Source organism: Ovis aries, chromosome 7 (assembly GCF_016772045.2).
Source record: "Ovis aries strain OAR_USU_Benz2616 breed Rambouillet chromosome 7, ARS-UI_Ramb_v3.0, whole genome shotgun sequence".
NCBI lineage: Eukaryota > Metazoa > Chordata > Mammalia > Artiodactyla > Bovidae > Ovis > Ovis aries.
In genome coordinates, this window is record NC_056060.1 from 74,612,906 (window position 1) to 74,637,959 (window position 25,054).

At 41.3% G+C, this 25,054-nt stretch overlaps 2 protein-coding genes across 6 annotated transcripts in view; one reads left to right on the forward strand and one right to left on the reverse strand.

The window, feature by feature from the left end:
- LOC114108688 (coiled-coil domain-containing protein 170-like) overlaps window positions 1-14,192 on the reverse strand; it is a 38,853-nt gene extending 24,661 nt beyond the window's left edge. For both annotated transcript variants that reach the window (XM_060418169.1, XM_027972211.3), the window contains exons 1-2: window positions 12,364-14,192; window positions 5,912-6,243 (exon numbers count right to left, since the gene is read on the reverse strand). In XM_060418169.1, the coding sequence (XP_060274152.1) occupies window positions 5,912-6,049 (138 nt within the window). In that variant the 5' untranslated portion in view covers window positions 6,050-6,243; window positions 12,364-14,192. The remainder of the gene's footprint in view (window positions 1-5,911; window positions 6,244-12,363) is intronic.
- A 261-nt stretch (window positions 14,193-14,453) lies between these two features.
- The window catches only part of MTHFD1 (methylenetetrahydrofolate dehydrogenase, cyclohydrolase and formyltetrahydrofolate synthetase 1), a 63,281-nt gene continuing 52,680 nt past the window's right edge, over window positions 14,454-25,054 (forward strand). For 3 of the 4 annotated variants that reach the window (XR_009601256.1, XM_060418155.1, XM_004010715.6), the window contains exon 1: window positions 14,454-14,608. Coding sequence is in view for 2 of the 4 variants with exons in the window: in XM_060418155.1 (XP_060274138.1) it covers window positions 14,568-14,608 (41 nt within the window). In the remaining 2 variants the exon portion in view is untranslated. Of the gene's footprint in view, window positions 19,451-25,054 lie in introns of all 4 variants that reach the window. The other variant, XM_060418156.1, reaches the window with a different exon arrangement.

A 25,054-nucleotide genomic window follows, 5' to 3' on the forward strand; every position in this document is an offset into this window, starting at 1 on the left:
CAACTTTTTGAAATAAAAAATATAATAACTTTAATTTGAAAACTAAATGACCACATTAAAAAGCAAATTAGACAAGGAGGAACAAGTGAACTCAAATATGAAGGAAATTTTTGAGCATATAGGAACAAATAAATGGTGAAAGAGAGTTTAAGGCAGAGAGATTAAAATGAAAAGGTCTATCATATGTCTGTTTGGAGTCCAAGAAGGCTATATTCTATAGAATGATGAAGAGGCAATATTTGAAGAAATAATGCTTTGATAATTTTACAGAATTATTGAAAGATACTAATCTAAGTGGTCCAGCAAGTCCCAACAAAAGTAAATCAAAAAAATTTCTTTACCAACACACTCATAATGAAACTACAGAACATCAAAGGGATCTAAAAAGCAGATAATAGAAAGGACATAATTACAAAGAAATAGCAATTAGACAGGTGAGCAACTTCTCAATAGCAACAGAAGCTGAGAAACAGCAAAATGATATCTGTAATGTACTAAGAAAAATATATCATCTTTCACTGAGTATAAGCGGCACAGATTTTCACATCCCTGCAACTGGGCTGCATCTTAAAATTCCCTCTAATTCATATATGGCTTGGTTAGCCAAAAGCACACTTTCAAATTTCAAAGTAGTGGCTAAGATAGGACTACTTGTTCAAATCAAAGATATAAAGTAAGTGCCAGCCAGAATTTCTACTTAAATTATGTTCCAAGATTAAGAGTAAAATAAACACATTTTAGACAAACAAAAATTGAATTTACCACCAACAGGCCCTTACTTAAGAGAATTTCAAAGAGAGAAAATGAACTCACAAAGTCTGAGATACAAGAGAGAAAAGTGAATAAAAAATAACAGTAAATATTGTGTGGCCATAATTACATAAACATTAATTTTAAAACTGTGATTTATGGGGTTGAAAATAAAGAATAGAACCAGTGCAGGACAAAATAAAAGCATATAGACTGAGAGGAGAAAAACAGCTTAAAGCATTATAATGAAAAATTCAGATTTCTCAAGAGTAACCATAAAAACTTCTGTTAACTTTGCTGAGTATATATTTAAAAATAACTAATATACTATTAAAACAATAGTCATACAGCATATAACTCCTAAACTTGTAGAAGAAAAAAAATATAATGAGAAAAAAAGAAATAAATGCAATACAACAAAACAAAAACAATCAGTTTTGTGTATGATAGAAGGAGAGAAAAGGAAACAAAATAATACATACGCTAATAGAAAGATACCCAAATAATCAATAATATCAATAAATGTAAACGGACTAAACTTTCTAGTTAAAAGCAAAGATTACCAGTGTTACTTGAAAAAGCAAAAACTGAAAACAACCCACATTTCAAGTAAGAGTTTAATGGGTAATTCATGGTATATTCATACAATAGAATCATTACTGAATGCACACAAAGTGACACAAATCTCATGAAGTGAAAGAAGTAACAAAAAGACAAAAATAGTATAATTACATTAAGTAAACTTTTAAACATAAAATTAATATTTATTAGGGATTCTTATGTAAGTGCTAAAACTAGGAAGAAAAGCAAGAGAATGATTGACACAAAACTCAAAATACCCACTATTTTTAAGTGTAGGTAGGAATAAAGGGATTCAGTTAGTAAGGGGCAAAGAGGAAGCTTCTAAGGTATTGGAGTGTTTTAAGATATTGCGTGGTGGGTTTATAGGTATTTGTTTTATTACCTAACCTGTGCATATACATTTTATAGTTCTTTCCTATGCATATTTTTAAAAAATCCATTCACAAAACAAAACTACATATTTTTAAAAGATGCATATATATATCCAAAGACATACATCAAATATATTAGATGAGACAGAAATGGAGATGGTGAAAAAGTAAAGCAAGAGGAGCCCTGTACAGAAAAATGATATTGTACCATGAACTAAGCATGATTAACTTGACAATGTACCTGAGATATAAAACAAAAGAGCAAATTGATTAAAATGTGCTAAATTCTTAACACATCACAATATTGCTAAGATTTCAAACACCAATAATAAAAAGAAAAAACAGTAACCATTATGTTCCATTAGACTTTTAACTTATAAAAATAAGAAATATTAAACCTGTAATTAATTTTCATAAACAAGTTCTTTCAAATTCTTTTCTCATTTCATAGTTTAGAAGAAATGAACAAGGAGGGATGCTGTATATGAAGCTTGCTGAAGCTTGCTTATACAATAAAAAATTAAAATGTATAAAAATTGATATATTAATTTGTAATGGAATTCTATGCAGGAATTATCATGCAGAGCCTAAATTTATATGAATAAAAAAAAACTACTCTCAAAAACATAAATCTATTTTCAGGGCAGGAATAGACACAGACATAGAAGATAGATGCATGGACACAGGCAGGACAGGGGATGAACTGAGAGACTGGGATTGACATATGTGCACAGCCAAGTATAAAGTTGATAGCTAGTGGGAACCTGCTGTATAGCACAGTGAGCTAAGCTTGGGTGCTCCATGTGGTCACTTAGATGAATAGGATGGCAGGAGCAGAAGGTGCGAGCAAGGTCCAAGACAGAGGGGATATACGAATATGTATAGCTGATTGACTTCATTATACAAAGAAACTAACACAGCATTATAAAGCAGCTATACTCCAAATTTTTTTAAAAGTCCATTAAATAAAACAAAAAAAGACTACTAAAAAACTAACCAACAGAAGACACCCATATAAGGCTGAGCACCAAAGAATTGATGCTTTTGAACTGTGGTGTTGCAGAAGACTCTTGAGAGTCCCTTGGACTGCAAGGAGATCCAACCAGTCCACCCTAAAGGAAATCAACCCTGAATATTCATTGGAAGGACTGATGCAAGCTGAAGCTCCAATACTTTAGTCACCTGATGCAAAGAGCTAACTCACTGGAAAAGACCCTGAAGCTGGGAAAGATTGAGGGCAGGACAAAAGGACGTCAAAGGACGGCAGAGGATAAGATGGTTGGATGGCATCACTGACTCAATGGACATGAGTTTGAGCAAGCTCTGGGAGATGGTGAAGGACAGGGAAGCCTAGCATGCTACAGTCCACAGGGTCGCAAAGAGTCGGACATGACTGAGCAACTGAACAACAAAAAGACTGAGTGCAAATAGCAAGGTAGAAAGTTAGGTTTAGTAGAATATCATTAACGTAATTTTAAAAATGGCCAAAACAATATAAGAAGCATTCACATATATCTAAACATTAAAAACATGGACACAAAGGCTATACACTTACTTCAGAAATTATCTCTGAAAAAAAAAAAAAAGGTCCAGGATGGTCCAGCAGTACTTTCACATGGGCTTGTAATAGTAGCTACCCTAACACCCTCATCTCTCAACACCCCAGACCCTGGATCCGCTCACTTCCCTTACCAAGATGGCTAATGCTCAGCAGCAGAGGCCCCAGGACCTGCCCTAGAGCTAAGAGTGGTAAAGATTCTTACTGCCTGATGTCTGATTCTACTGTTTGTTTATATTACCCACCCCAAGAGGGTCTTCCCAGGTGGCGCTAGTGTAGAACGCGCTTGCCAATGCACAAGACATAAGAGATGCAGGTTCGAACCCTGAGTTGGGAAGATCCCTTGGAGAAGGGCATGGCAACCCACTCCAGTATTCTTGCCTGGAGAATCCCATGGACAGAGGAGCCTGGCATGCTACAGTCCATAGGGTGGCAAAGAGTTGGACACAACTGAAGTGACTCAGCATGCACGCATGCATGCAACCCAAGACTGGAGGATGAGAAGTCACAAAATGGTCTTCAATTTTATCAGTGAAGTTTTATTTTCTTAAAAGAACAACTAAAGCAAATTTGGAGGGAAATGTATTAGTCTCTATACTTTTCCGTAGGGCTTCCCAGATGGCACTGGTTTCCTACGCAGCTCAGCTGGTAAAGAACCTGCCTGCAATGTAGGAGACCTGAGTTCGATCCCTGGGTTGGGAAAATCCCCTGGAGAAGGAAAAGGCTACACACTCCAGTATTCTGGCCTGGAAAACTCCATGGACTGTATAGTCCCTGGGGTCGCAAACAGTCGGACACAACTGAGCGACTTTGACTTCACTTCACTTCACTCCCAGGTGGCACTAGTGATAAACAATCTCCCTCCACCTGTCAATGAAGGAGATATAAGAGATGGGTTTGATCCCTGGATTGGGAGATCCCCTTGGAGTAGGAAATGGCATGCTACTCCAGTATCCTTGCTAGGAGAATCCCATGGACAGAAGAGCGTGGCAGGCTACAGTCCATGGGACTGCAAAGAGTTATACACAACTGAGCAACTAACACAGACACACAGTCCCAAAGAAAACATACTATTTTTTTTTTAAAAACATGCTATTTTTTAACTTACTTGTTGCAAACTCAAGCATTTTGTTTTATAATTGATTTAAAATAAAGTTCAGAGTTAAATGAGGACATGTTGATAATAAGACAATTTTATTATTAAAAACTTCATAATGTACCAATATTTAAATATATATTTTATGGTGTTAAAATTTGTGAAAATGGTAAAACAATTTTTTATATTTCTAGAGGGATTTGTGAGCATTTATGCACTTGAAAGGAGTTAGAGGTTGTGGAACAATGTCCTTCTTTATTGTATCAGTTACTTCTTTTTCCCATCTTCATAGAGGTATAGTTGAAAATTAAAATTATATATAAAATATGTGATGTTTTGAAATTTGTATACATTGTGAAATAATCTTTACAATCAAGCTAATTAACATATCCATCACCTCACACAGTTACCATTTTCTTTTTTTTGGTCATGAGAACATTTAAGATCTAAACTCTTAGCAGTTTCAAGTATACAATACAGTATTGTTAACTATAGTCACATTGCTGAACATTAGATCTCCAGAACTTATTTATCTTGCATAACTAATGTACCCTTTGACCAACATCTCTTCATTTCCATCTTCCCACCACCTCAGGAAATCACTCTTCCACTCTCTGTTTCTGTAAGTTTGTTTTAGATTTTACATAAGTGAGATCATGTAGTATTAGTCTTTGTTCAGCTTATTTCACTAAGTATAATGTCCTGCAGGTTCATCTATGTTGTTGAAGATGGCAGGATTTCCTTTTTTTTTTTAAAGGCTGAAGAATATTCTTCTAAAGAATATATGTATCACATTTTCTTTATCCATTCATCTGCTGACTTATTTACTTTTAATGTAATACATTTCCTTTCCTAGGGAAGAAACTAGGTTAATTATTCTCATTTAAAGACAATAGGGGATGGAAATAAACCAGTCCCCTAAGCCCCCATCCTTACCCCACAGCTCAGACTTCATCTCCTAGGAGTTACAAGCTAAAGAATAAATGGATCTGTCTAATGGTTTTAAAAATATCATCTGACCCAACAGGGTATTTAATTTCCAGAAACAGTCTCATCAGCTCCAGCCCTAATAAAACAAGGCTGTATATCAAGGGGGTAATATGGGACAACAGAAAGGTGATGAGAGTCAGACTACCCAGTTCTGCCCTTAAGTCACTGTGGCCTCTTTCCAGTGTTCAGTTTGCTAATCTGCAAAATGATAGGCTTGGATAAAATTAACTCAGAGGCCCTTTATAGTCTATTTTTTATATTGTTTTGGGATTGTTGGCCTTGGTGAAATATCAGAATCACCAAAAAGGAAAAAATAAGTAAAATTCACTTTGAGGTTCCATTAGATTCAGAAATTTCATTGCTCCTTGTTCTAGAGTTAAGTCAGGAAGTGGAAATGAAATCTTTGACTCCTGTCTTGAGTCATGCATTCGAAGGGTGCTCCACAGGCAAGGGGGCAAACAGAACTGAATTTCCTTTCTGCTAGCTCTAACTTGTGCAAGAGACTGTTTTACCTCTTCCTCCTGAGAACAGAAAAAATTAAATAAATGCCAGAGTACAACTCACCCCTGAGCTATTTTTCTGAGATGTGTAAGCTGATATATGTTTGACTTCCAATGGCTTAGCCTTGCGGGGCCCTTTGCTTTGGGCAGCAGCCAGCTTCCCTGGATTTGCGTGGTTTAAAAACTGGACAGGGCTTGACATGCTGGAGATAAAAGAAGCATGAACCAGATCTACTAATGGTGAACCAAGGTGCTTCCAAGAAGAGTTTTCATAGAGTGGTCAGGAAAAGATGCTGAGGTCTGGCCAGTGTCCTCAACAATGTCTCTGCGAAGGTTCCACGTCAGATCCTTACAGTTTAGCCAGACCTCAGAAGAAGCTGCCCGCTGAACCTGTAGCTTGGAAATAAGACAGATCTAATTTCTAAAGGCAGTATCAAAACAGTGCTTAAATTATACCTGGTTGAAAATAGCCTGCTGATATACACATTTGCACTTATAATATCATACTTAAATGCTACTTGTGAATCATATCTTTAGATACATGACTTGCAAATTTCCTTCAATTTCTGAATCTATAGGAAATATAACTATATCCTTCAAGATTCAGTCAAAAGCTAGTATCCAAAATTAGTCAATGTAACATGTGATAGCTCATAGTGTTCTTTCTGTCCCAGAGGAACATAAAATGTAACCTCACATTATAAATTTTATAAATTCAATTTCCTAAGAACTCAATACTGCCTTAAATCCATTTTCCCTACCTGGTTCAATTCACATATTATCTTTCTTTTCAATAAGAGAAATAGAAGAAAGACACCCTTCAAATTATTATCCATATATTTTATTAAGCAATAAGATGGAGATTTCTTTTTTAAGATCAGAGAATGAACTCTAGTGGGGGAAATGCGGCATTTAGAAGCTGTGCACCGAAAGGGCTGCATGCAAATAGGGTATGAGTTTCCTTTGCTGGTGCTATCTCCCAGAAAATGGAACAGTTACAGAACAAAAAATATCAGGAGGGTGTGAGCTGAAGAATATTGAGCTGAAAGTATGAAGCCCTGGTTTTCTTTACTAACCCTGGAAATCTATTTTGAAATGCCTCTATTACTTTATTCTAGATTTATTAATACTGAAGACAATAATTAAAGAACAAATATCTCTAATGAAACTTTAGTCTCTGCCTTATTTTAATTATTTGATACTTAAAATCATTACTGTATCAATTCCTTTTCTAAAAACCAAAGAATAGACTTAAAGAATGCCTTCCTCAGTGATCAGTGCAAAGAAATGGAGGCAAACAATAGAATTAGAAAGTCTAGAGATTTCTTCAAGGAAATTAGAGATACCAAGGTAACATTTCATGAAAAGATGGGCACAATAAAGGACAGAAATGGTATAGACCTAATAGAAGCAGAAGATATTAAGAAGAGGTGGCAAGAATACACAGAACTATACAAAAAAGACCTTCAAGACCCAGATAATCATGATGGTGTGATCATCAACCTAGAGCCAGACATCCTGGAATGTGAAGTCAAGTGGGCCTTAGGAAGCATCACTACGAACAAAACTAATGGAGGTGCTGGAGTTCCAGTTGAACTATTTCAAATTCTAAAAGACGATGCTGTGAAAGTGCTGCACTCAATATGCCAGCAAATTTGGAAAACTCAGCAGTGGCCACAGGACTGGAAAAGGTCAGTTTTCATTCCAGTCCCCAAGAAAGGCAATGCCAAAGAATGCTCAAACTATCGCACAATTGCACTCATCTCACATGCTAGCAAAGTAATGCTCAAAATTCTCCAAGCCAGGCTTCAACAGTATATGAACCATGAACTTCCAGATGTTCAAGATGGATTTAGAAAAGACAGAGGAACCAGAGATCAAATTGCCAACATCCATTGGATCATTGAAAAAGCAAGAGAAAAAAAAAAAAAAAAGCAAGAGAGTCCCAGAAAAACATTTACTTCTGCTTTATTGAATATGTCAAAGCCTTTGACTGTGTGGACCACAACAAACTCTGGAAAATTCTTCTATGGGAATACCAGACCACCTGACCTGCCTCTTGAATCTGTATGCAGGTCAAGAAGCAACAGTTAGAACTGGACATGGAACAACAGACTGGTTCCAAATAGGGAAAGGAGTACGTCAAGGCTGTATATTGTCACCCTGCTTATTTAACTTCTATGCACAGTACATCATGAGAAACGCTGGGCTGGAGGAAACACAAGCTGGAATCAAAATTGCTGGGAGAAATATCAATAACCTCAGACATGCAGATGACACCAACCTTTTGGCAGAAAGCGAAGAAGAACTAAAGAGCCTCTTGAAGAAAGTGAAAGAAGAGAGTGAAAGAGTTGGCTTAAAGCTCAACATTCAGAAAACTAAAATCATGGCATCTGGCTCATCACTTCATGGCAAATAGATGGGGAAACAGTATCAGGCTTTATTTTTGGGGGCTCCAAAATCACTGCAGATGGTGACTGCAGCCATGAAATTAAAAGATGCTTGCTCCTTGGAAGGAAAGTTATGACCAACCTAGATAGCAGATTAAAAAGCAAAGACATTCCTTTGCTAACAAAGGTCCATCTAGTCAAAGCTATGGTTTTTCCAGTAGTCATGTATGGACGTGAGAGTTGGACTGTAAAGAAAGCTGAGCGCTGGAGAATTGATGCTTTTGAACTGTGGCATTGGAGAAGACTCTTGAGAGTCCTTTGGACTGCAAGAAGATCCAACCAGTCCATCCTAAACGAACTGAGTCCTGAATATTCTTTGGAAGGACTGATGTTGAAGCTGAAACTCCAGTACTTTAGCCACCTGATGCAAAGAACTGACTCATTGGGAAAGACTCTGATGCTGGGAAAGACTGAAGGTGGGAGGAGAAGGGGACAACAGAGGATGAGATGGCTGGATGGCATCACCGACTCAATGGATGTGAGTTTGAGTAAACTCTGGGAGTTGGCGATGGATAGGGAGGCCTGGCTTGCTGCAGTCCACGGTGTCGCAAAGAGTCAGACACGTCTGAGTGACTGAACTGAACTGAACTGACTTAAGTTTTGGTGAATTGAAAAGGAAGAATAAACTGCTCCTCAGTCCTGGAACAAGGATCATACTGGAGACGAAGGTCTTCTTAAGAATCCTATCCTCTGCTATTTTTTAAATTTCTTTACCATTTTGTGAATCTTATGCTCTTTTAAAAACAACTTACGAGTTTCATTTATATTGCTTCTAAGAAACAAGCTACTGTGTGGGCCAAAATATATTCCCAGAAGCATGAACTGATCTTACAGTATCTCAAGTACCATCTCCTTCCTTGATTTACGCTAGGTGAGAATAATCTCTCTCTCTTTCTAATTCTTAAGAGCATATGATCTATTCATTTCCTTTGACTGTTATCTCATTCAGTATTGTATGAGGTAAAAATCTGATCTCTCCTACTATATTAAAGGTACATTAAGAGCAGAATCTATTTCTGGTTTATCTCTATCATTCCATACTCAGTTTAGCTCAGTTCAGTCACTCAGTCGTGTCCGACTCTTTGCGACCCCATGAATCGCAGCACGCCAGGCCTCCCTGTCCATCACCAACTCCCAGAGTTCACTCAAACTCACGTCCATCTAGTCGGTGATGCCATCCAGCCATCTCATCCTCTGTCATCCCCTTCTCCTCCTGCCCCCAATCCCTCCCAGCATCAGAGTCTTTTCCAATGAGTCAACTCTTCGCATGAGGTGGCCAAAGTATTGGAGTTTGAGCTTCAGCATCAATCCTTCCAATGAACACCCAGGACTGATCTCCTTCAGAATGGACTGGTTGGATCTCCTTGCAGTCCAAGGGACTCTCAAGAGTCTTCTCCAACACCACAGTTCAAAAGCATCAATTCTTTGGCGCTCAGCTTTCTTCACAGTCCAACTCTCACATCCATACATGACCACTGGAAAAACCATAGCCTTGACTAGACGGACCTTTGTTGACAAAGTAATGTCTCTGCTGTTTAATATGCTATCGAGGTTGGTCATAACCCTCCTTCCAAGGAGTAAGCATCTTTTAATTTCATGGCTGTAATCACCATCTACAGTGATTTTGGAGCCCCAAAAAATAAAGTCTGACACTGTTTCCACTGTTTCCCATCTATTTCCCATGAACTGATAGGATCAGATGCCATGATCTTCGTTTTCTGAACGTTGAGCTGTAAGCCAACTTTTTCACTCTCCTCTTTCACTTTCATCAAGAGGCTTTTTAGTTCCTCTTCACTTTCTGCCATAAGGGTGGTGTCATCTGCATATCTGAGGTTATTGATATTTCTCCCGGCAGTCTTGATTCCAGCTTGTGCTTCTTCCAGCCCAGCATTTGATGTACTCTGCGTAAAAGTTAAATAAGCAGGGTGACAATATACAGACTTGACGTACTCCTTTTCCTATTTGCAACCAGTCTGTTGTTCCATGTCCAGTTCTAACTGTTGCTCCCTGACCTTCATATAGATTTCTTAAGAGGCAGGTCACGTAGTCTGGTATTCCCATCTCTTGAAGAATTTTCCACAGTTTATTGTGATCCACATAGTCAAAGGCTTTGGCATAGTCAATAAAGCAGAAATAGATGTTTTTCTGGAACTCTCTTGCTTTTTCCATAATCCAGGGGATGTTGGCAATTTGATCTCTTGTTCCTCTACCTTTTCTAAAACCAGCTTGAACATACTAGGCCCCCAAAATACAGTTTGGACAACTAAAGAACCCAACAGGAAAAAAAAAAAAAAAGACAAAACACCACTCTTAAATACGAAGTTAACTCATATAAGTGATAATACTGTTCTTCCAAAAATATAATAAAAATACAATGGAAGTCTGAAGTGAAAAAATAAAATACAGCCATATGACACAATTATTCTATGATTTTAGGTCTGTACATAACTACTGAATTCTTTTACAACATTCATAAGATCTATCAATATTCACATTAGAAAAATATAGTATGCTATGCTTCATTTAGTAGAAAGTAAAAACCATAAATGTTTACCGTATCAGGCACAAGAGAAAATTCCAATTCCAAGTTCAGTTCCCAGAAGAAATCTGAATTGTTCAATATGAGGGGCTGCCCTGCACTATTTGCCAAAAGAATGTTTGTACATCAAAGGAGCTGTTGCTAGGTCAACGCATCACAGAGGTCAAGGGAATAGCAAAGGGACTTCCTAAAGTGATAAAGGCCTGTTAGTCTTTATTTTCCTAATTAATGAAGTGGAAAACATAAAGTGGCTTCATCAAGCATGAGAGAACTCAACAAACTCTTAGGAAAATGATCCCACCAAAAGTAAACATTCCAGCAAAGGTGAAATTCATATTTTGGGTGTTTCTTTTGTGAAATTCTTGGAATAGGTCAACACCTACACCTAATAAAGAAAGAAGTACTTTGAAAGGAGGAGAAAAATTATGATTCCATCTACTATGGAATGTAGTAAAAGCAAAATATGATTTGTTTGAAAAACTGGTATTCGAAGAAAGCATGTCCCTATTATGTATTCTTGATATTAGAATCACTACAATTATACTTCAAATATCATCTAATCTAGTGGCTCTCAGCCCTGTCCACCCATTAAAATCTCAAAGACAACTTCAAAAAATACTGGTCCTCTGACACTACCCCAAGTTCTGACTTAATTGGTCTACAGTGCAGTCTAAGCATAAATATTTTAAAAAATCTACACAGGTAATCCTAGTGTGAATAAAAATGAGATAGGGGTAAAATAAGTAGTATTGATAAGTATGACAGTAAGAGTTAATAACTAAACCAGGAAAATTAGAAATATCCTTTTTTTCCTCTAAAACTAGATTTTAAAAATTACATCCCGAAGCAGCAGAAACATAATCATGAACAAGACAGGAAATTTCTAATAAAGCTAAAATTCTGGTGGAAAAAGAAAAGATAGCAAACAACGATATAAATAAATGAAATCATTTTAGATAGTGATAAGTGCTGTGAATAAAATAGGTTATCTTGATAAAGTAACAAGTAGCTAAGTGAGGGGTCATTTTTGATAATGTAATCAGAGACAGTCTGCTTTGAATATATTAATAGAAATCATATTACACATTTTACTGGATAACCTGCCTTGATGATTTAATAATTTGTGAAAGCTATCTTACACAGCATCTATAGCTGTATATCCATTGTTTAACAACTTCATCCATCCTGATGGAGATATGCTTTTTACTATTTAAACTGATGCTGTGAGGAACACTCTTATATATATATCTTTGTGTATACATGTACTTATTACTCTAGGATAAATTTCTAGAAGTGGACTTACAAGATCAAAGAAGGCCCACATTAAAGTTTTGATAGATATTCTCAAATAACCCTCAGTATTTCTGTAAAAATGGAACTTCTGCAGAAAGGATCCACCTTTTTTCAAGCAACTGCCATTAACAGCATTTGAATAAAAATGTTATCTTTTTATTCTCTGTGAAATGATCCATTCTCGGTCTTTATCTTATTTGACCAATCTGCAATATATTTGGAAGAATTAGTTACCTCTTTTCCCGTGAAACACTTTCTTGTCTTCTAAGGCTGAATGCTCTCAAAGTTTTCCTCATAACATGCTGGACTCTTTTCAGTATTCCTTCCTGGTTTCTCCTCATATCTCCTTGAATTCTAAACACTGAAGTGTCCTAGGTATCAGTCTTCAGTCATCTCTCTACCTACACTCATTCTTGTCTTGGGCACACTTCCAATTTCATGGATTTAAATATTGCAGATCTCATTTATATAAATATCAGACATTTAAGATGCATCTAAAAACTTATTTCAGCTCAGTAATGGAACTTCATTTTTTCAGTTGCTCAAACCAAATCCTTGCCTTTTTCTCTTATACCGTAGCTTCCTCTCTTCATTCAGGTTTCTGCACCTCAGATTCCCCAGAGGGAATTTCCTCTTAACACATTTCTAAGACAGCACTCTCCTGCCTCCCACCACCATTCCCTATCCTCTTAGCTTGCCTATTCGTAAAACATGGTATGTCTCAATATCTAAAATTAGAGTACAGATTTCTTTAATTGATCATTGACTCCCAAAATATTAGCTGGGAAGTGGGGGTGGGGGGATTAATTGGTTCACCGTGGTACCCCTAGCCCCTAGAGCAGTGTCTCTTTGTTGTTGACACAGTAGCCACTCAATAACTATTCGCTCAGTGAATGAATTGTACAGGTCACACAGATACATCATAGCTGAAAACCAGGCTGTTAGAGTGGCAAAAGCAACATATTTGAAACAATCAGGTTTGGTCCCTATTCCAGCAACAGCTATGCAGTTTTGAAAAAGTTATCCTTCAAAGTCTATTTCTCAATCTGCAATTCGGGGTTTATGTCATCTATCTTTCTCAGCAAACCAGACAGTTGCAGTCAACATTTATTTGGCATTATAAAAACAAACTTTCACTACCCGTAATTTACGGGCAACATTTTTCTCTTAATCTCTGTCGTTCACATGGAACATAACGTAACAGTACGCCTTCAGAGGTCATTTTCTAGGTTATTATATAGTTGGCCCTCCGGTATCTTTGGGTTCCACTTGCTCAGTCAGCCAAGCCTGGTCAAAAATTTTAAAAGTTCCATTAAGCTCCCAAAGGCAAAATTTGAATTTGCAGCATGCCAGAACCTATTTATATAGCATTTACAAGGTATCAGTAATCTACAGATGATGTAATTTACACAGGAGTATGCGCTTAGGTTATACGTAAATACTACGCTGTTTTTTTACAACGGACTTCAGCACTTGCGGACTTTAGCATCTGTTACAAACATCCCAGTTGCCTTCCAAGAGGGAGTGTCCGTCCTTGAGGTCACAAGGCTATCCAGTTTTCCAAGGCCCATGTCCTTTCTCCAACCCCAGATCTGTGTGGGGGCATTTGATAAAACCTAGACTTGCAAAGCTGACCACCCTCCCTGCAACGGCTGTCCTGGGGTTACCCGGACCCTGCGGGAGCCAACACGGCGCTCCAGCTACGCGGGTCTGAAACAGCGGGCTGGGCTTCAACCGTGGCCAAGCATCAGATTCGCCTGAGAAGATTTGAAAAGCAGTCAGGGGCGCCACCCAGACCCTCCGATTCAGTATAAGGGTGGGGACTGCGACCCCAGTCTGACCACGCCGGGGTGGGGGTGGGGGGGAAATGAGGGAGGGGGTGCGAGAACGCCGGACGCCTCCCCACACTCCGCACGTCTACCCGCTGCAAGCCAGCCCGGCGCCTCCAAGCTCCCTACGCGGGAACCCGGTAAGAATCCTCCAGCAGAGATTCCACGCCCTCAGCCGGCGCCGCTCTCCCGCGCCCGCCAAACTGGTCTCCCGCTAACCTGTGCCTGGACTCCGCCCCCTAAGGTCTGGATTCTAGGCTGATTCCCAATTCAGCCGGATCCCCGCCCACACGATGGCGCATTCTGGAAAAAAAAAAATCCTTCCAGCAGCCAATCATGTCCTCCAGCCAGTCTACACAGACGTCCCTCATACTCCCGCGGCACTTCAGACCCTCTACTCCTCAGCTCTAAGCTTGCCTATGGGGCCTCCGTCCGTCTGGACTGCGCACGCGCATTCTCATCCGTTATGTGTGGAGGCGGGCGCGCAGCCGCAGTAGAAGTGTCGGCCTGGGCGGTCGCTAAGCACGTGTGTTGGGCTGTCCCGCGCAGCAGTAGAGTCGAACCTCGATTTTGTTGGTGTCCATTGTGAGCGGCGGACTTTTAAAGGTCATGGCGCCGGCGGAAATCCTGAACGGGAAGGTGGTCTCCGCGTAAGCACCTGTCCTTGTTGTTAGGGCGTGTTGGGTTTGCAAGCGAGGACTGTGAGCAGGGTGTGCAGGTTCCCAAGGACTTTTTTTTTTTTGCGGGAGGGAGACTTGTAGCGCAAGAGACAGGCCAGCGGAGTGGGTAGTGAGGATTTAGTCTTGAACCCCTCACACCTGAAGACTGGGTCTCTGCAACCAAAAAAAGGCGCCCCGGACACGATCTGCGTTTGTAGATGGGGTACCTGGTGGCCGTTCCTGCTGGCTTCTGTGCTTCTGGGACAGGTTCTCTTCCTCAGCCCGACAACTATTCTCCCAGAAATGCAGCTGCTAGAAGAGTAGTTTGAGTTGCCTGCAGCATCCCACTCAGAAATCCAGTTACTCCCCTTCCGCCGTAATTTGGAGGGGAGGAGACTGATATTAATGAGGTAGCAAGACTTTATTACCAGGCTGATTAGTGTCAGAGGGTCTCCATCCAAAATCATAGCTTTTTCCTACTACACCAGAGTCATCATTTGCTAAGTGAAATCTAATAAACATTTCTTTCCCCCTCAATTTCATGCTCCTCTAACAGCTATCTCCTGTGTCCTGACCCTAGAGCTACTTTCTGGTTTTGGCTCTTGAGTCCTGACAATATTTTACACTCGTTTTGACCTCTGCCATTTCTACTCTACGGGGATATCTGGATGCTTAATTAGTGGATATGATTGCCAGCCTTAATTCCCTGGGAGTAACACCTGGCAGCTTTTTGTTTTGAGAGTTGACCGGAGTGGAGTGAGGGGGAGAGATGAAAGTAGAAGAGGGAAGGATATATTTTCTGTGATCCACTTGCAGGTTTTTCTTGGGACCTTGGACTTTACCAGTTATTTGGTAACAGCTGCAGCTGGCAACAATAATTGCCCCATGAAGCCCTAATTTTGTGTGTACAGGTTTTGACTCTATAGAGTCACTGGTGGTGAAACCCACCTTCGGCCATAATGATTATTTCCTGGAAGGTAGAAGTGAACAAAGAAGGTGAGATGTAATTTAGATGATGGTGAATCTCTCACAGTGGTGAGGAGGAACCCGGAACTTCTAGATTAGAAATCACAATACTTAACATTTGAGCTCTTTTCTGCAGGTGATTTTCTAAATTGCGTTGCTTGTGCTTGATCTTTTTTGTTTGGTTGCTTATATTCAAACCCACTCCCTTAATCAGAGGCTTTTCTTGATGAAATCTTCATTTTAAAGATACTGAAGAGATGATTTAGATTTGCTTCTTGGCAGGCTACTGAGAATAGGTGCTCACTGGATATGTTTTGGTTTGAGTAGAGAGCAAATTAAACATATTTGTAAGCTCCATAAGGGCCGATATGTGCATCATCTTATTTCTGTCTGTATCCAGAACACCTGGAAACCTTTCACTCCTTACTAGTTTTTTAGCATTAAGTGAGTTAGCTAACCTCTCTGTGCCAAAATTTTCTCAAGTGTAAAATAAAGATAATATCTAGGCCATTGAATTATTAAGAGAATTGAATTAGTTTCTAACTGAAGAGAATTTAGAACTGTTCCTGGTACAGAATAAGCGTTCAATACATGTTAGCCATTAACAATTGGTAATTAGTTAATATATACAGAAGAGATCGATTCATTATCTTTTTCACAGTTTCAAGATTCAGTATCTTTTGACAGTGATAGTTGCCTCGAGACCTATTTTAGTGGTTCTCAATATAAACTGCACATAAAAATCACTTGGGGAGCTTTTTGTTTTTGTTATTGCTTTTTATTTACATATGAACACGTACAAAAAAGTGCACCTGTCATAGGTATATAGCTCAATGAGTTTTTCACTGCTAAACTTCAGTAGCACTCAGCGAGAAATAACATTGTTGGCACTCCAGAAACTCCTCTCTCACTCCCATCCCATCACCACCCTCCAACAAAGGTAATCGCTGTCTGACTTCCAACACTGCAGGTTAGTGTTGCTTGTTTTTGATCTTTATATAAATGACATCAAGTAGTATAAAGTCTTCTGTGTGTCTGGTTTCTTTCAATCAGCCTTGTATTTCTGAGATTATTTCATGTTACGTGTAGCTGTAGTTCATTAACTCTCATCGCTGTTTTGTATGCTGTGTGAATATGCCACTATTTACTTATTCACGTACATTTTGGTTTCTCATTTTGGTTGATTATGAATATTGAATAATGCTATGAGCATTCTTTTACATGTCTTTTGGTGGAACATATGATATATACATTTCTGTTGGTTAGATCCCTAAGAGTAGAATTGCGGAATGATAGGACACATATATGAACAGTTTTAGTAGAAATTGCCAATCTTTTCCAAGATAGTTCTGTGCACGTGCAGGTATGTGAGGGGGTTCAATCCCTGGGTCAGTAAGATCCCCTGGAGGAGAAAATGGCAACCCACTCCAGTATTTTTGCCTGGGAAATCCCATGGACAGAAGAGCCAGGCTGGCTACCATCTATGGGTTCACAAGAGTAGGACACGAGTGAGCAACTGAGCACCTCCACATATCCACTCCATGCTTGGTACCTACACTAGACTGATTTAATTGTAGTTGCTAGCAGTAAACCACTGGACTCAACATTTTAAAAATCTTTTAAAAGCTCATCCTGTGCTTCTAAGGCATCTTGACCACTTATCTAAACCCTTAACTCTTACGCTGAGCTTCCCTGGTGGCTCAGACGGTAAAATCACCTGCTTGCAATGCGGGAGACCCAGGTTCAACCCTGGGTCGGGAAGATCTCCTGGAGAAGGAAATGGCAACACTCTCCAGTATTCTTGCCTGGAGAATCCCATGGATGGAGGGACCTTGTAGGCTACAGTCCCTGGGATCACAAAGAGTTGGACATGACTGAGTGACTCACTTTAACTCTTAAATCCAAGTTTCATAGTTGAAGAGGAGAATGGCAGTGATCTGGAAATGACTGTTCCAGGTACTGGAAGGATTCCTTTCCCTTGTCTGCTCAGAAGTCACATAGCTGACCTTTGACACTGCCTCATGGTTGAGCAATCAGATAGTTCCAACTAATACAATTCATAAACAAGCACTAAGACTAAGGACTCTGCTTACAGAGGATTTTTCTTTAATGTACTCATAAAATGGCTCTTTCAGATGGAGCCATAGCACCTTGACTTTCATGGAAAGCTTGAATCCAGGAGCAGGTAGAGCTCACAGCAGAGAGGAGAAGCTGTAGAGGGGGGACAGCCTGCTTGGTTCATGCAGTAGTGGAGTCCCTCAGCTCCAAGTGCTGAGGCTGGGCCAGGCCTCGGACTCTTGGCTATGGCCCAGGGGGGCGTCCTGAACAGGAAGGTGGTGGGTCTTAGAGCTTGAGCTGGTGGGGCTGTAGGGTGTCTCTGCTGCTGTTGCTGCTGCTGCTGCTAAGTCACTTCAATCGTGTCCGACTGTGCGACCCCATAAACGGCAGCCCATGAGGCTCCCCTGTCCCTGGGATTCTCCAGGCAAGAACACTGGAGTGGGTTGCCATTTCCTTCTCCAGTGCATAAAAGTGAAAAGTGAAAGTGAAGTCGCTCAGTCGTGTCTGACTCTTAGCGACTCCATGGACTGCGGCCCACCAGGCACCTCCGTCCATGGGATTTCCCAGGCAAGAGTACTGGAGTGGGTTGCCATTTCCTTCTCCAGCAGGGTTTCCCTACCTTCCCTCTTTTCCTGGGCCAGGGACAGTCTTCAGAGGAAAGGTAAGTGCAGCCAGGGTTCCTGGGGTCCAGGAGAAGGGTTCCTCATTCCCCAGATTTGCAGATCAGATTCCTGTTGAGTCTCTCAGGACAAGCTTGCAAAACATCAAGTTCCCTGGGTAGATTCTGTCCTGATGTAGTGTTTGAATTATAACACTTTGCTTTCTTCTTTGAAGGGGGAGGAAGAATGGGGCAGACCAAGAATCCCATGGTGAGAAAGTCTCTAAAGTAGAGTTCACACCCATCCTATCCTGCAGCTGAGGAAACAGTTGAGGCAAGAAAAGTGATATGATTTGGCCAAAGGTTGCTTGACTGGTTAATGGCAGAGGTTGATTTAGAATCAGGGTCTTCACCCAGTACATGGTGTTTCTCACCATCGAGTGCTTATTACTTTTCCTAAAAGGAATTTCATAAGCAATTTTTTTTTTTTTCTTTACACCGGTCTTCCTCTCATTGCCATGCCTCCCATTCTGCTGAGAAGGCCATCCTAGACTTTTGTCTACTTTTGCTTCTTCTCCCTTTCTGGTAGCCTGGACTGGGCAGAGTTCATCATTCCAGATGTCTTCTCTGCCTGTGGGAAACCTGGATCTGTTTGCCAGTTGTGTCTCTTTGGAAGGAACACTTCCATTTCTTCCTTAGGGGAGTTTCCAAGGTTGTAGCCTGGATTTGAACACTGGGGGAGATCTGAGGGTTAGGGACCAAGGTGTCTTTGGGGATATTTATTCATTCAGTAAATATCTGTGGGCCTCCAACTAGCCAGGCACTCTTCAAAGCCACAAGAGTATAACAGTCGTCAAGACAGCCCACATCCCTACCCTGGTAGAATTTGTGTCCTGATGGGTAGATGAAGGTGGTAAAAATCGTTAAAGCAGGGTGTGAGGTAGTGAGAAGCGCCAAAGAGAAAACCAGTGCCGGGAAGGGGGTGGAGATTTCTGAGGCGTTGGGATATGGGGTTTGTAATTTTGAACATGAGCGTGTAAGAGGAACCTATGGGGAGAGGTTTGAAGGAGGTGGGGCTGTGAGCCTGCCAGTGTTACAGAGAAGAGGATTCTTCACCAGAAACACAGCCTGTGCCATGGAACTTTGACCTCGCCAGTTATTATTAAATGACTGCCCTGGGGTCAGCAGTGATGGCCTCAGAGAAGCTGAAGGTAAGTGGGGAGGCTGAATGAAAGTGTACTGACCTTGGTGGTGAGAGCGCCCCCTGGCTTCAGGGAGGAACTCCTAAAGAAATGATGCAGAGGGTGGAAAATAGACAGTGTCAGAAAAACTACCCTGATAACAGCTGTTAGACCAGAAACAAACCACCATTCGCTTTTCAAAGGGGGCTGATGAAGTGTTGTACAATTTGTTTGACCTTTCCTTTTGCAGTTGAGCCTCTTACTTCCCCGGAGGGATTGATTAAGTCTCTTGATTAAGCCTTCTTTCTAAAAAGGCCGGTTGTGAAGAGACAGATGGTTTGCCATTTGTCAGGCCACCTAGAGAAGGTGCTCTGAGTTATGGGTGGAGCAGACCCTATTGATGTGCCGGTAACACAGATTCCTGTGGGAGGTATCCACAGAGCTGGTCACGGAGTGCTCCCTCCAGGATCACTGGGCGACTTGGTTTACCTACTGCCTTAGCATCCTCATCTGTATACATGAGTGCCTGCTAAGTCGCTTCAGATGTATCTGACTCTTTGCGACGCTATGGACTGTAGCCCACCAGGCTCCTCTGTCCATGGGATTCTCCAGGCAAGAATACTGGAGTGGGTTGCCATGCCCTCCTCCAGGGCAACCTCTTCCCAACCCAGGGATTGAACCTGCATCTCATGTCTCCCGCATTGGCAGGTGGGTTCTTTTCAGATGCCACTGATGCCACCTGGGAAGCCCCCTCATCCATATGTTGGTCACCTAATTCATAGGATTGTTAAATGAGTCATTACTTGTAGAGCATTTAGAGCAGTCCTTTACACACAGTTAAGTTACAATAAATTGATACTTAGTACATGTTGAATAAACAGATAGTGTTTGTATTTATCCAAACCATACCTGTGAATGCTGGTTTATCATCTTGAGCCTTAAAATTAGAATGTATGCTACTGTTCAAAGATAAAATGGAACCTTGATTATATGTTTAGCTACAGGGCTAGAAGAACTATTTTCTGTAAAAAGAGTTTGTTCACCACAGTGAAATTGATAAGCTTTTCATTTTGTCCTGTAGATAAAGTACCTCTAGGCCTTTTTGTGCTTGGAAGGATTTACCTATAATGAGTTCCAGAGTGTGGGCCTTTTGGAAGGTCCATGTAATGGTGACAACCTCAACCTTGGCTTGAGTCTGAGAGCCTGTGCAGGAGAGCAAGCAGGAGTTCCTGAAAGTGGGACCTTCCACTGATTCTTCACTAGGCCACCCAATCAGGCTGTTGGGTGTGTTGTAGGTGGACTGTGGCAGTCTGGACTGGCAGTCATTTACGTGGCCATGGCACCAGCCAAAATCTTTACTAGGGCTTATCATCCCAGAAAATGTATCTGTCCTCACCCACCAGGAGGGGTGATAAGACAGATTGGAATTTGGACAAGGGGCTTTGAGTAGAGGTATACAGTCCCTGTTTATATCCCCATTTGCATGGAGAAGCCTCTGGAAGAAGGGGTATCAGGCTGGCCTGGCACAGGGGAGGGTCCCTTCTCCAGCTGACTCCTGGAGAGGCTGGATAGGGTAAAGGACAGCCTTGTGTGGCTTTGGGCAAGTCAGTCAGCCTCACTTTCCACTTCTGTGTAGTGGGGGCGATTATGGTGTTTATCTCCTGAGGTTGCCAAGAGGATTAAATGAGTATATGAGGTTCTCTGAAGCAGTCCTTTGTGCGTCTCTGGTTACAGCTGTACCTTCTGACATCTGACCCACAGGGCAGAAAGCCACTGCATCTCTGCTTTGTGCAGTTTCCCCCACCTTGATGATTTTGCATAAGGTGGCTCCTGGCACCCTGTATGTAAGCCTTTGACCTTGAGGGAGAGGGCAGCTAACTGTGCCACAGTCAGCGTTTCTCTGCTGCCCAGGTCACCGCTTCCTCCATGTTACAGTTTATGAAACTGCAGGCAGAAGTGACTTGTTTGACCAAGAGTTCTAAGGCTAGTGGCAGACCCTCATCAGTGTATTTTCCTTCCTCTCCAAGGGCTTTTTATTTGCTTGCTAAAAGGAATTGCAATCTTTCACTGGCTAGATTTGGCTCTCCCTTTTAAGAGTTGAATGAATCAAACTGAGTCACCTCAGAAAATCATTTTCAGAGTCACAGTCATTTTTGACAGGTTGAAGACCAGTCAAATCACCCTCCTTTGTTAGCTAAACTTTTTTTTTTTTCCTCCCTTGCTGAAAAGTTCTTGCCTTCAAGCCTGGGCAGGAGAGGTACAGCTTTGGGTTGCTGATGCTTAATGCGCCTCAGGAAATAGGGAGTGTTTTTGTTAAAGGTTTTGCCAGAGCCTTTCAAAACCAGAGCAGGAAAGAGGGGCAGACTTCTGATTCACAGGGATTATAATTTCGAATATGGAAATTAACCTCATACTCATTGTAAAAGGGACTTGTAGGTAAAGATTTGAAGGAGGTGGGGCCATGATCCTGCCAGTGTTATGGGAAGGAGGGTTCACCGCCTTGCATGATTTAAGATAAGTGATTTTTCCTTTGGATGTTGACCCCTGCTTGGTAAGTAAGAAGCCTTTCGGACCTAAGCCGTTCCTACCCAAGACTGTCCTTTGCTGCTGCTGCTAAGTCGCTTCAGTCATGTCCAACTCTGTGCAACCCCATAGACGGCAGCCCACCAGGCTCCCCTGTCCCTGGGATTCTCCAGGCAAGAACACTGGAGTGGATTGCCATTTCCTTCTCCAACACGTGAAAGTGAAGTCACTCAGTCATGTCCGACTCTTCACAACCCCATGGACTGCAGCCTACCAGGCTCCTCCGTCCATGGGGTTTTCCAGGCAAGAGTACTGGAGTGGGGTGCCATCGCCTTCTCCAAGACTGTCCTTTAGTCTTCTCTAAAAGCAGAAAGGCCAGGTCTCTGAGCCTTTTCTCAGCTAAGAGCTGTTGGCCTCTCCTCTTCTCCTGGTGGAGACCCCAGTATTTTCTACACTCTTTCCACATTCCCCTCGGATGCTGACCCAGAGGCCTGCTGAATGTCATCTGCTCTGACATTTAGATCTGTGGTTAGATAGTCCTGAAATAGGACTAATTCTGGGGGTTGGGCCCTTGCTTGCAGATCCTGAGACTTGCAGCCACTCCATCACGTCTCTTAACTCTTGCTACCAGCTGAGAATTACAGAATGGTACCCTGGAGGCCAGATGTAGTTGTGTTTCGTTGGGCTTGCAGATTTATTTTTAAAAATTGGATTCCTTCCCAACACATTAGTGTGTAATTACGCATAAGAATGAATTAATTAATTACACATGGTCGCCTGACGTTTTGAAAGACATGTAAAGTCCAGCAATACTGTACTCTGACTCGGCATCACAGATTTGTTGGGTCTGAGAAGAAGCTGCCCCCACTCCTGTGTGAGGGCAGGGGGAAGGTGGGACTACCTGGCATTGTGCACCCTCTCTGACCGTGCTTTCCTCTGTGTGATCGTTCTCTAAAGTTAATGTAATTTTAGTCTGCCTTTAAAATCCTTCCTTTTATAAAGCTCAGTTGTGTCCGCCTCTTTGTGACCCCATGAACTGCAGCCTGCCAGGCTCCTCGGTTCATGGAATTCTCCAGGCCAGACTACTGGAGTGGGTTGCCATGCCCTCCTCCAGGGGATCTTCCCAACCCAGGGATCGAACCCAGGTCTCCTGCATTGCAGGTGGATTCTTCACTGAGTGGGCCACCAGGGACAATTCAGTCTAGTTTGTAGCTCCATTTGTTTCCTCTAGTTCAGTTCAGTTCAGTTCAGTCACTCAGTCATGTCTGACTCTTTGCGACCCCATGAATCGCAGCACACCAGGCCTCCTTGTCCATCACCAACTCCCGGAGTTCACTCAGACTCAAGTCCATCGAGTCAGTGATGCCATCCAGCCATCTCATCCTCGGTCGTCCCTTTCTTCTCCTGCCCCCAATCCCTCCCAGCATCAAAGTCTTTTCCTCTAGGTCAGTGGTTCTTAAATGGTGGCAGTTTTGTCCCTCCTTCCATGGCCACATTTGGACATGTCTGGAGACATTTTTGCTTGTCATGTGGCGAGTGGCTGTCTGCTGGTGGCATCTAGAAGGAGAAGCCAGGGGCTGCTGAGCATCCTGCTATGCACGGATGTCCCCACAACATAGAATTATCCAGCCCAAATGTCAGTCATGTTGAGATCCATAAACCTTGATCTGGAGACCTCAAAAGCATTTATTTTGTCACTGTGTATATGGATTAATGATGACCTTTACGCTCACTGAGAATTTGGAGGTTTATTACAACTTAACACCAGTTAGCTGTTTTCATGTCATAAGTATCAGGTAAGTCACTGTTCCCTTGGGTCTTTGAGAGAGTTTGAGAGAATTGGATGGAAGAATTTTACGTTCTAAATTTTTCATTGGAGCCTAAAATAGATTCATATTAAGTTTTCAAATATATGTTTGAGGTACCTGTCAAGTTTAGTAAATATTTGTGTAAAATTATAATCATTGTAAATATTTTGTTCTTAAACATAATAAAAGAGTACTGGTGTTGATATGTATACTGATAAAATGTAATGCTTGATATTATCACTAAAAATGATGTATCAACAAGAAGGTAATTTTTTTACATTTATTTTATTGAAATATAGTTGATTTACAGGGTTATGTTTCTGCTGTATAGCAAAGTGATTCAGTTCTCTGTGTGTGTGTGTGTATGTGTCTATATATCTACATACACTCATTCTACTTCATATTCTTTTCGATAATGGTTTATCGCAGGGTGCTGGTTATCGTTCCCTGTGCTGTACAGTAGGCTCTTGTTTATCCATTCTATATAGAGAATAGTTGGCATCTGCTGCTCCCAGACTCCCAATCCATCCCTCCCCAACCTGCCCTGCCTTGGCACCCACAAGTCTGTCCTATGTCCGTGAGTCTGTTTCTGGTTTGTAGATAAGTTCATTTGCGTCATGTTTTGGATTCCACATGTAAGTGATATCACGATATTTGTCTTTCTCTTTCTGATTTAGTATGATAATCTCTAGGTCTGTCCATGTTGTTGCAGACAGCATGATTTTGTTCTTTTTTTATGGCTGAGTAGTATTCCATTGTGTGTGTATCACATCTTCTTTATCTGTTCACTTGCGGATGGGCATTTAGGTTGTTTCCATATCTTGGCTAGTGTGAATGGTGCTGCTGTGAAGAGTGAAAGTACAGTTGCTCAGGTGTGTCCCACTCTTTGCGACCTCATGGACTGTAGCCCACCAAGCTCCTCTGTCCGTGGGATTCTCCAGGCAAGAATACTGGAGGGGGTTGCCATTTCCCTCTCCAGGGGATCTTCCTGACCCAGGGATCAAACCTGGATTTCTCACATTACAGGCAGATTCTGGGTGCATGAATATCTTTTTAAATTATAGTTTCATCTGGATATCTTCCTGGAGAAGGAAATGGTAACCCACTCCAGTATTCTTGCCTGGAGAATCCCCATGGACAGAGGAGCATGGTGGGCTACCATCCATGGGGATGCAGAGTCAGACATAACCGAGCGACTAACACACACACACTGGCTGTCTACCCAGGAATGGGATTGCTTCATCACATGGCAACTCTATTTTTAGTTTTTAGAGGAACTGCCACCCTGTTTTCCATAGTAGCT